The following is a 13,044-nucleotide window of genomic DNA, read 5'->3' as shown; positions in this document are numbered from 1 at the left end:
ATCTATCACTGTTGACTTTAAATACATAAATAACTTTTTTGAGGCTTATTCTGTTTTTATTAACTTCTTCTTCTTTAATTTCCATCTTCTATCGAAGGTTGGAAATCATCATGGCTATGCGGACTCTGTTGACTGCCGCTCTAAACAGTTCTGCACTACTGCATTCAAACCATTCCCTTAAGTTTTTAAGCCAGGATATTCTTCGTCTTCCCATATTTCGCTTTCCTCGGATAATAATAAGTTGTCTTATATAATAAGTTGTAATAATGCGTATAAGATCAGGGCTTAAAAGTAGTATTAGAAATGGATTTTTGTAGAATATCTGCAGGATATCGAAACTAAATTGTGGTAGGAAGTGAAATGATACATAAGTTCGTGGCCAATATAGACGACATTCAAACTCAACAACTAAAATAAAAAAATCACAAACTGAAAACTTAGAGGAAATAGAAAAACGGAACAACCAAGATAAAGCTAGATTAGAGTAAGTCGGAAATGAGGAAGAAACAGATATACTTATATAGATTAAGAATAGTGGATGGACCGAGTATAATGACGATGTCTAAGTAAGGTGTAGAAGGTTTTAAAACTGATATGGAATAGATCATTAGTAGATTTTATTCAAAAAATACTCCTTTTTTTGCAAAACTGAAATTAGATCTACCTATTTAAAGTTATATTTTTAGGACTAGTATTAGCACCTTAATATCCTATTAAAAATACTATATTAATGTGCAAATCTGCTCTAAAATTTTTCAATTGATTTAGTAAATACTATGGTGTTAATTATTGTGTAGAAAAAGTGGGACCAGGTTCTTTGATCTTTTGTTTCTTTCTTTGAAATCTATGTAGATTTCAATTAATAAAATAATTAAACTTATAACCATTGCTATTAAGAGCATAATGAATAACGGATAGAAGTTTTCCATGCCAAGCGTAGCTAATGTTAATGATGATTGAGTGCACTCTGGTTTCTGAACTTGCCAAACACGTTCTTGCTTAGAAAATACTCCATATTCGGTTAATCTAAGTAAGCTAAAAATAAGACCAAATTATAATAATTGTATAATGTAATGTAAAATATAAATGTAAAGTGAGTAAATAAAATTTCTAAAATTTTTGTGAATTGTCTCTGTGGTATAAAATAACAGACATAAAGTGACCTATAGGGCTCTTATGAATAAAACTAACTCTAAATTATTGAGTATCGTTAGTTATTACAATTAGTAATAACTAACGATACTCAATATTAGTAAACATTATTTAACATTTCCACTAAGATATGCCAAAACAAGAAAATTTTAGGGAATCATAAAATTTTATTTCAGATTCTCTGAAAGGTTTAGATGTTTGCAACGCTCATTTCACATCAGTATTTTATGTTGCCAAACTGGTGGTGTACACTTAATTGATATTTTGTGAAAAATATTAGAACAGAGCGGATCTTTAAAAAAAATCGACTAGATTTTGATGCAAGAGGTGGCATTCGGATTTTCGGATTTGATGATATCGTACAATTGCGGTTTTAACATTGACGTTACAAATGGTAATTTTTTTCTGTCAACCAAGATATCATATCCATTTTTTTAGAATTACTGGTGAGTGCTTTATTAATTTATTAATTTGTACATTATGATATGATGCATTATCTCGGGTGAGATCATCAGAGTAGTCTGTGATGATGATAAGGCGCTTGCATGGCTGTAAAAGGCTACATCTGACCTCAAACCGTGGAAGGAAGCATCACTGGCTGTTGTCAGTCAGGATAAGCTCCTACTCCTGGGACGCCCTGACGCCCGGACGGGTAACGTCCCCTACGGGACATTCTAAACTTTTCAAAAACCTTCAAAATTACAACATTACTTGGAGAACGTTTATTAAACCGTTGTGTGAATTGATCACACACGTATTGCATACTTGCAGTATTACATCGGCCGATTCCGTATGAGCAAAAATATTGCTCTAGAAGAAACACTTTCTCCTCTGTACTTAACACCATTTTTAACAATTAGGCCTTAATAATTAATTGTTTAAGGATCACTTGACAGGTCTATACTAGTTAATTTGAATATGACAGCGCGCACAAAGAGACATCTATGTTTCAGTTTCAGTACTGTTTATTTTGGGCAATACTGTAATATGATTACCACATTCACTATTAGAAGGTACGATTAATAGAGTGGAACTTTCGCTCACATTTTAATGTTAAATTTAAATTAATCTTATACGGTAAAAAAATTATTCAAAATACCTTACCAAAAAATATTAATAATGTATAAACTATATCCAGTTTGTCACGGATAGCTCTGTTAGAGACCGGACTCAGGAAAACATAAGTTTAATTTAAATAAAAAATATATTTTAAACTATTCGAAGCTGATCCGGCGAATTTTGTACCGCCATAGAATTAATTAATGTGTTCAAAAAATTAACAAAAAATAAAACAAAAAAAAAACTCAAACATATTATGCATGAAAAAAGTTGAATCGACTTAATATTTTCTGATAAAAAATACTTTTTTTGCGGTTAATAAAAAACTTCCAATGGTTGCCTTTGTGATTTGTTTTCTGTCATTGCAAAAGCCAACAATTGAAAGGCATTTAGCCTTTCAATTTTGTTTTTTTGTTTCTAATCTTTCTCATATGAATATTTTTGATGTATTCTGTCACTTGTTTATTTGAGAGTAAATTTAGTCTGACTCTTTTTTCTTGTAGAATCTACTGCCTTATTGTCCTTTTTTATGCAAAACTTACTGGTGTCAGAGAATGAGTACTATTTTCGCGACATTTTCATTTTTATAATGATTAAAGCAATATCTCGCACGGTTCAATTTCTAAGCAAGAAGGCAAGATGTGATGTAACAATGTTTTAATTGTGAAGATTACATCTTGAGTGATATGAATACAGGTTAGTGCATATTATGTTTCTCTTGAGTAAGAAAGAACTCTGTTAAATATGGCATTAATAGGTATTCTTCTAAGTTAACAAGTTTTTTTCTTATTTTTATATGAATATGGCTTTTGTTTATTAAACTCAAGAACTAAAGTATTTAGATTCGGTAGCCAAGTTTGTCATGGTAGAAATCAGCAAGAATATTAAAGTAAGGTCTAACAAATCTTCTGTATTCTGATTTAATTGTAAGGTTTCATTAAACAAATTCTCTTATAAATTATTTTTTATATAACCGTTCTTTCAAGGTAAGTCATAGCCTATGAATTTTGTTTTAACCTTTCTATTTTTCCCTATATAAATATTTTTGGTGTTTTCTGCCACTTGTTTCTTTTAAAAATAATTTAGTCTGACTCTTTTTTCTTGTAGTATCTACTGCATTAATGTTATTTTCTATGCAAAAGTTACTGGTGTCGAGGAATCACCACAAATTTAGCGGACAGAAATACGCCAGGATAAGTACATATACTCTCTTAAATTTCTTCCAGGAAAGTTGTGTTTATTTAAATTAGTTGACATAGTTATACATTAGTCGTTAAAAATAACGTAGTCAACTATCCCACAGAGTTTTTGAATTCATTATAATTACCTGACTTCCACCTAACAATTTACAATTAAAAATAGGATCGGTTGTCGTAATGTTGCGTAGCGTTAATTAACCTCGACAGTACAATGCAACGAGACTTACACGATCATCAAGACAAAATCCAAAGGAGAGGATGTCTTGATCCCGCGTAACGAACGTACCATTTGATTTTAAACGTTTACAATTATCTGAGCTGTTGGCTTTTGCAATGACAGAAAACAAATCACAAAGGCAACCATTGGAAGTTTGCGGAATTAACATAGAGCTTTCATGTTTCGCTCATGCGCAATTATTTACGTGTCGGAAACCTTCATCGTTTTTATTTATTTATCTATTAACCGCAAAAAAAGTATTTTTAATCAGAAAATATTAAGTCGATTCAACTTTTTTCATGCATAATACGTTTGAGTTTTTTTTTGTTTTATTTTTTGTTAATTTTTTGAACACATTCATTAATTCTATGGCGGTACGAAATTCGCCGGATCAGCTTCGTGTAGTTTAGAATATATTTTTTATTTAAATTAAACTTATGTTTTCTTGAGTCCGGTCTCTAACAGAGCTATCCGTGACAAACTGGATATAGTTTATACATTATTAATATTTTTTGGTAAGGTATTTTAAATAACTCTTTTACCGTATAAGATTAATTTAAATTTAACATTAAAATGCGAGCGAAAGTTCCACTCTATTAATCGTACCTTCTAATAGTGAATGTGGTAATCATATTACAGTATTGCCCAAAATAAACAGTACTGAAACTGAAATATAGATGTCTCTTTGTGCGCGCTGTCATATTCAAATTAACTAGTATAGACCTGTCAAGTAATCCTTATACAATTAACTATTAAGGCCTAATTGTTAAAAATGGTGTTAAGTACAGAGGAGAAAGTGTTTCTTGTAGAGCATTATTTTTGCTCATACGGAATCGGCCGATGTAATACTGCAAGTATGCAATACGTGTGTTATCAATTCACACAACGGTTTAATAAACGTTCTCCAAGTAATGCTGTAATTTTGAAGGTTTTTGAAAAGTTTAGAAATACGGGTAATGTATTGTGCCAACGAAAAGGATACTCAGGGCGTCCCAGGACAGTTAACAACAACGATAACCTTAAACGTATTTTTGAGCGAATCTTGGAAAATCCGAAAGCCAGCCAGACAAGAGCAGCGTTGCATCTTGGCTTAAAACAAATTCCTTGCAAAAAATCCTGAAGGAGCTGGGTGCATTTTCGTATGTGATTCAGGTACATCAACAATTACATCCCAGGGATTATCACAGTAGAGTGGAATATTGTGTAAGAATTCTTGCATTACAGTATAAAAATCCTGAATTTTTGAAAAATGTATGGTTTTCAGACGAAGCACATTTTCATTTGTCAGGCCATGTAAATCGTAGCACAAATCGATTTCTGGGCTTTGCCAGACCAGATGAAGTTCAAGAAGTTCTTTTACATAGCGCAAAAATGAGTTTCTGGTGTGTAGTTTCGGGACACGCAATTATTCGTCCATACTTTATCGAAGAAAATGCTAGGCAAGTCACACTTAATCAACAGAGGTACAAACGAATTTTAACACGCTATATACCTGATCTACGTCAATTTTTTTGTGCAGGTAACTTGGCATTTTGGGGTCAATTTTTCCAGCAAAATGGGGCAACTTGCCATACTGCTGTCGCAGTTGGTCAATTTCTTCAGGGACATTTTCCAAAAAACAAATTAATTTCACGATTGACTGACTTTCCCCATCCTGCACATTCTCCAGACGCATAATTTGGGGCATGGCTAAAACTGCCGTTTTAAAACGGGCACCACAAACCATCAATAAGTTAAAGGATGCCGTTAGAGCCTTCGTCACGGATTTGAGACAACCTTTACTCCATAACATAACGAGAAATCTGGAATATCGGTATGAAGTCTGTCTTGAGAGAGGAGGAGCTCATTTAGAACATGTTATAAAGTGTCAATAATAGGTATTTTTTAAAACAATAAAATAATTACAAATTCAGTACTGTTTATTTTGGGCTATACTGTATTTATCTTATCTAAAGATGTCTACATACCAGCTATCAAACATATCCTTGAACGGAGAATTCTTTTGTAAGCCTAAATGTGCAGGTCTGTTTTTGTACATCTTTACTTCCTTCAACTCACATATTATGTCCTCAGAAAAGGTTTTGACAGTTATATCATATGCAACAGAAGTCTCAGTATGAAAAGCATAACCTCCTTTTTTAACTAGCAGAAGACCATCATTTGCAGGTAGAAAATTAGATGAGTTTCCTTTTGCAAGAATTTTTGTTAGATACAACTTTCTTGTCACTTTATCATTGGTAAACTAAAAAGGATTTTAAAGTCTTCTGAGTAATATTTTATATTAAAATTGTAAATTTATAGATGATATGTTTTTTAGTTGATCTTTATGAAGTAAATGAATTTTTTGTTATAATGTTATTCGTAACAACAATGGAAATTTCTCTTTAGTATATGTACAATTATATAATACAGTGTACCAATGATGGTAGGGGCGAATAGAGGAATGGTGAACACCTAATCCAAAATTGTAATTTTGGCAAAAATTGAAAACTTAAACCAAACAAAAGAATTTGGTAAAATAGAATAAACATGCTAGTGCATAACAATAAAAAACTTTGTTTTCAAAACTTTCACAAAATTTATTATAAGATCTTATCACTACATACAGCTGTTTCGAAACAGCTGTAGTGATAAAATATTATAACAAATTTTGTGGAAGTTTTTAAAACAAAGATTTCAGTGTTTTATTGTTATATAAAATGAATTTCCATCAATTAAAGGTCGAATGCATCACCCATGCTACTGTATGTTTGCAACGCATTAGTTTAAAAAATAAATACAGTAAAACGTTGAGACGACAAAAATGTAATCCTGAGTAATCGTGTCCATTTTGCACACGATTACTCAGAATCATTGTTCGTAGAGGACGGGTAACTATGCGAGTATGTACAAAATTGTAAATATAAATAAAAAACAAGATCAATGTGCTTAAATATTTCTTTTTATTATGCTTCCATGCAAATGTCACATTTGTAGTTATTATCGCTATTAGCATAGTACCCAACAGTACCAAAGTTCATTATTCTTGCCCATTTATCCACATAGTGAACAAACTTTGATCGACGCTTATGTGCAAGTTATAGTTCTATACTAAAGGTTATATGGACCACTTCGTCATCCTGATATATCTGACAAATCAACATCCAAAGACTCACCAGAAGACTCTGGTGTAACTTCTTTTCTCAGTTTCGTTTTGTGCCTATTATTGCGCTTTTACTGGATGCATGGTCATCAAAATATCTTTGAATGACACTTTTTCTATCGTTTTCTTCTATTCCTTTATTTTCAAATTTTCTTTTTTTGATTTTTTTTTCTTTTAGCTTCTTCTAATTTCAAGTATAAAAATGCTTGTTAGAATTTTAATTTTTTGTAGTTTATGCAACAAAGTCAAAACGACGTGAAATTGCAAAAGGAAACAAAAGTTACAAGGAAACCTACAAGAATGGCTATTTAATTATTAATAACAGTGGGAGCTTTAGCATTTATTATGCATGCAAATTGAGTATGTACCAAAGAAGTATATTTTCAAATAAAATTACTTAACAATACACGAGAAGTAGGGCAAACAGTTATATCTAGTATGTTCAATATACTCGTAGGTTGAAGTTATATGTAGTATCACTTCAATGTATCAGTTTATTTTTTGCAAAACCATTCAGTGGTGGCTGATTAAAAGGTATGCTATTAAAATGACAAAGACTTTTGGAAACACTAAAAGACTTTTGTAATCCTTTCGGGCTATATCACAGAACAGTTTCAGGAATGACTATTCCATACATAGTGCTTTTACTTGGTATACGTGAGTGAAGCCACTAAATATACGGGTAAAAACCCTTTAAATATGTTTTTTTTATGAGCTCAAATTAAAATTACAATCTATCCAAAAATAAAGAATATTAAGTAATTTGTTTGTTTATATACCGTGTAGGAGCCTCTTTCAGTGGGGAGTTACTTTTGTTTATTTAGCAAATAATTTATTGAATTGATATGAATCGTTTAATTAAAAAGTATGCAAGTCAAAAGTAAGAAACACTAAAATATAATCATAACTACCTATCACATAATTTAAAATACAGTTGGTTTTGCTTAAACATTCAATCTGTTTGATAGATCACTTGGTTTAAAACGTTTCAGTCTACCCACTTCATTATTGTCATAGAATAACCGCTTTTCGAGCACATTGGGATGCACTTTTATTCATTTACCATATTTGACACTATCACATGTCTTTTTTAAGGTAATACTATTTGTTTTTTTACCTCTCCATGAATGTTTGTTCTTATAATACTCATTTGTAGATAAACTGATAATGTTTACTGAGCAGTAAACGAAACGTCTTCAATAAATAGATAAAGTAGACGTAGTCCTTGTCTCATTATCTCCACCCGCTGACCGAGAGACCCTTACACTTCGAGTGTTCCTTATTTATATGCAAATTGACTTTCGTACTCCTTAAGAATTAAATTGTTTTATATTATATTTTATATGAATAAAAATTTTTATTTTTCAAATATATATTTTTGATCTTTAATAGGAGTAATTTTTTTTATATTTCATTACTGGTATTATTAAGAATATTAACCACAAAACAAATTTTGTTTTTGTTTTTATTTTATCTTATCTTTATTTCAGCTTTACCGCAAGTATGGCATCTCAAATAAAAAGAGAAAAACTGTGGATCAGCATCGAGAATTTAATCGAAATTGGACAGAGCTGTTCGCTTTCATATGCAACTCAGATGGCCTTCCGACTTGCCTCATTTGCCAAGAAAAACTCGCGAACAATAAGTGATCAAATGTAGAGAGACATTTTACGAAAAAGCATACTCAGTTTGCTAGTAAATATCCAGCCGGCGAAGAACAAAAAAAAGCTGTCGATGAGCTCCAAAAACAAAAACAGCCATCAAGTTCCATATTATGTAACTGTACCTAATCTACAAGTAATGTTAATGTGGCAAGCTTCGCGGCATCACTAGAAATTGCAAAAAAGGCAAACCATTCATAGATGATAAGTATATCAAAGCCAGCTTCATAAGTGCATCTGAATAATGAGCTGAATCTAAAACTGGGAAAGGGAAGCCCAGCCTATGTTTTGGTGAAAGAATTGGTTTGTTTTGAAGAAAAATTAATTTCTTTCAAAGAATTAATATTCAGAGTACCGCTCTATAATAAATTACTTTATTTTCAATTTCTAAAGCAAGATCGCGATAAGACTAGTGCAACTGTTGATACGAATTACTTCATCACAGTTACAAAAAAAATTAAAGGTGAATTGGCTGGCAGATCTGAACAATTCAAAACCAACAAAACTACTTAAGCATTCATAGTAAATCCTCTCAACACAAACAGTAACGAAATTCACGTTGAACCATTTGGAATTCATACTGGATCTTTAGAAATCCAATCGATCGATTTAAAAAGTAAAGCTAAAAGTAAAGCTTTGTGGAGTGGAAAATTTACAGAACTGAAAAGCAAGTTGGAAGTCCAAAAATGTATGTACGTAACGCAAAAAAAGTAAACAGTTTTGAAAGAAATGCCGCGAATTGAGGGACTTATATTCGACACATGGAATAGTCTTCCAGATTGCTACAGTGAGGTGAAGAAGTTGGCATTTGGAGTACTAACTATCTTCGGATCGACATATTCTTGCGAGCAAGCGTTCTCTGGCATGAATATAATTAAAAGTAAACTAAGAAGCCAACCAAATGAAAATTTAGAGTCGTGTTTGAAACTTAAAGAAACAAGTTATGAGCCAGATTTATCCAAACTTTTTAAAAACATGTAAAGAAAATGCTCCCATTGAGATTATGTATTTGCTCAACTGTTTATTATTGAAGTACAAGTTAGTGTTATAAGTGAATATTTAGTTGGTTTAATTTTTTACTTCAAATAATGAAGTGAATGAAAATATATATGTGAAAACACTACATATGTACCTACATATGAATAAATAGATTAATTTTTTTATCAAAGAACTTTATTTATGTAAGTACTATTTATTGTTTACAAAAAAACTTTGTGGCTTTTTAAAAACTTTAAAATTTTGTTAATTGTAATTTTTTGGCTTTTCCGACTCAAAAGGTTGCCGACCCCTGGGTTAGTACAGTTGAAGCCAGGCTTGTAAGAAGTTATGAATCTCGCTATAGATCTCGTTGGTATCTGGTTCGTTTGGTTCAAAAACTTTTACTAGGTGTTCAGTAAAGGCTGCGGCGTTTTCTTTGTAATCTCTGGCCCATTTGCCTTGAATGTCTTTTATTGGACGACAATATTGTTGTGGCTCTTTTAGTTTTTTTGTTGCCTTCCAAAATGAGTAGTCTGTATCTTCAGAGGCTGCAAGAGAATTTAGGTCATCCTCGATACCTTTGTTTTTGATATTAATTATACCTCTGTTTAGTTTTGCTTTATCGCTTGGGCATCTCGATATATTTCCCTTTATTTTTGTAGCTGCCCTTTCTCTAGTATTTTTTGTTAAACTGTAGGGTCAAGATTTTTTTCCGGGTTTAATGTAGTAAATAGTCAGGGTTGCTGCCCACTCTGCTTTCAGTATAGCTATTGCGAATTCTTTTGTTGCATCTTCTATTTCTTGTGGCATTTTTAATGAAATTTGCAAATTGATTTGTGCATCTAAGTGTTCCCTTAATTCTACAGTTTGTTTTATGGTTATATAGAGTAGCTGCTTTGGTTTAATAATTTTATTGGACAGTAAGGTTATGATTGGCGAATGATCCGAGGATAAATCTAGAGAATACTTAACCTGAAAATAGTTTTTAGTGATTCCTTTTATGATCCAAAAGTCTAGTACATTGGGCAGTTTTCTTGATAGCTGAGAAAATAGGTCGGTTGGCCAGTACTAACTATGTTGACTTGTTATCTGATATAGCTGCAAATAATTTCTTGTCCCCAGTTGTTATGACCCTAGAACTCCATTGTTTCTGTTTAGCGTTCCAGTCTCCACCAACTATATATCTATTACCTAACGATCTGAGAAAATCTTGGTATTGTTATTATATTTTGGCGGACAGTATATGACAGATTACTATTGATCCCTAGATGTCATGAACGCAAACTGTTGTTGCTGGTAGATAATCTCGTTTATATCCTTTCATGGTGTGATGTTTGATATTTCGTTTAATTATTAATGTAGTCGCTCCATGCGCAGTCCCATCTTGATGTTCGGTATCACATATCCCATCCACAAACTGATAAAACTAGAACTCATGCAAGCTCCAGAAAATTCTAGGATTATCAGATTTATATGAATTCCATCCCACATTGGCATTGCAGGCAATGAAAGAGCGGACCAGACGCAAGTGAAATTGCTATATGTACCGATATAGAAAACGCTGAGTATCGAAATACCGCGAGTGATATAAAAGCTTTTATAAAGAATCGAGTAGTGTGCAAGTCGCAAAACGAATGGCAATCTTCTCAAACATCACTGAAACAAATTAAAAATGACGTTATAGCTTGGAAACCCTCAACCAGGAACAGAAGAGAACAGTTGGTGATAACGAGATTACGAATTCGACACACGAGACACTCATTCATATTTATTGTCTAAAAGTGATCCACCTATGTCTGAAACATATAATGTATAAGTTACCGTTTACCATGTATTAATTGTATGCCCTAGTTTTGCCAATTTCCGTATCGCATTTAACATACCCAACAGTATAAGTAATTTATTGGGCACTAATTTTTTAGCGAACAGAATTGAAAATTTTTTAAAATCTATAGGAATTTTTATAAACTCTAATTTTGTAATATTGTAACCACCGCTAATAACCATGGTGGAGGCGGCTGTGATTTCTAAAAAAATCTACCTACAGGTCCCTGTAGACACTTCGCCTTAGGGCCTATAGGAGTTTACCTTATAGTCAGTTCGCTATATTTACGCGGGTTTCGCATTAAAAATTTTATTGTAAGTACCCAATTTTAATTACCTGCTTTTTGGGGAAATATCAACTGGTCAAATGAAATGAAAATTAATCCATAACTTTTTTTAATTAAATAATAATGGAAAATCTTTTATATAATTGACAGTATAATAAGGAGAATTACTTCATTAATGGAGTCTAATGTGGCTAATATAAACCTAATAATAATTTTATATTACACTTCAGACAGAAAATATGGTCTATGTATATTTTTTCCATGGAGAGAATTTCTAATGAAAAATAAAAAAATTTAACTTGCCAACAAAAATGAAAATCAGTCATTATCATCAAAAATATCATAATCGTCATGATCATCACTGTCATCACCATTAATTGTTATTATGATTGGACTTATTTCGTTTATTTTATTTTCACGAGTCCACCAATCTTCTATTAGTTTCTCGCACTTGAATATACAGTTGCACCACACTTCTGTAGTTACAATTGAAAGTGCCTTTCGCCAAGTTTCCGAACTGCGTCGTTGCTATAACCGTTAGGCCCAATATGGTTGTCATAATATTGTTTTGCTATTCCCCATATATATTCGATGGGATTAAACTGGCAATGATACGGTGACAGACGTAAAACTTGATGACCGTAACTTTCAATAATCTGATCCACAACAAAGGTTTTTGGTTTTGCGTGGATATTTGCCAAGCGTAATAATTCTGATTTTAAAATATGTTGTGTAAATGGTATATATTCCTTTGTCAACCATTCTTTAATTTTATTAACAGTCCAAGAATTCGTTGGACTTTTGTTTAATACTTCAGAATGGTAAGGTGCATTGTCTAAAATAATTACGCTGGGCTCACTTAAACCTGGGAGAAGTTTTTCATGTAACCATTTTACAAACATTTCTGTGTTCATATTATCGTGATAGTCACTTGATTTTGATTCAGATAAAAATATTAAATCAGCACCTTCTATAAAACCCGATTTCCCTATTGCATGTAAAATTATGTGTCGCTTCCCTTCTCCATCAGTATGTTTGATAGACTTTACGTTATCATCTTGCCATATTCTCTTGGTTGCACCCCTGGAAAGTATCCATGTTTCGTCTAAATATATAAAATTTGCCCTTTCTTCTTTTAATTTAGAATATTTTCTTAGAAAGTTAATTCTTTTATGCACAACAGAACTGTAAGAGGTGAAAAGTACGAACTTTTAAGAAATATCATGCAGGGCAAAATTAAGGGCAAAAGAAGTGTGGGAAGAAGAAAAATATCGTGGCTTCGTAATCTACGTGAATGGTTCGGGTGTAGTTCGATTGAACTTTTTAGGTGCGCTGCTAACAAAGTCGCAGTGGCCATGATGATTTACAATCTCCGCTAGGAGTGGCACGAGAAGAAGAGAAGAAGAACAACAGAACTTCTTTCACAAAGGGCTTTTCTGTTATCCTCCTTTTGAAATTTGAAACCCAAATTATGTATCACTTGCCATAGACTTGTTCTGCCAATTTCGTCATTTTCTATCTTTTA

The 13,044-nt window shown here is 32.1% G+C and overlaps 1 protein-coding gene across 1 annotated transcript in view; it reads right to left on the bottom strand.

The window, feature by feature from the left end:
- Window positions 1-732: 732 nt before the first annotated feature.
- LOC140448410 (ionotropic receptor 75a-like) overlaps window positions 733-13,044 on the bottom strand; it is a 36,101-nt gene continuing 23,789 nt past the window's right edge. The window contains exons 6-7 of the mRNA XM_072541493.1: window positions 5,595-5,869; window positions 733-1,035 (exon numbers count right to left, since the gene is read on the bottom strand). Coding sequence (XP_072397594.1) covers window positions 783-1,035; window positions 5,595-5,869 — 528 coding nt within the window. The 3' untranslated portion in view covers window positions 733-782. The remainder of the gene's footprint in view (window positions 1,036-5,594; window positions 5,870-13,044) is intronic.

The sequence above is a fragment of the Diabrotica undecimpunctata genome, chromosome 8 (assembly GCF_040954645.1).
Source record: "Diabrotica undecimpunctata isolate CICGRU chromosome 8, icDiaUnde3, whole genome shotgun sequence".
NCBI lineage: Eukaryota > Metazoa > Arthropoda > Insecta > Coleoptera > Chrysomelidae > Diabrotica > Diabrotica undecimpunctata.
Note: the sequence above shows the minus strand (reverse complement) of the source record. Positions and strands in the feature narration are given on the sequence as shown.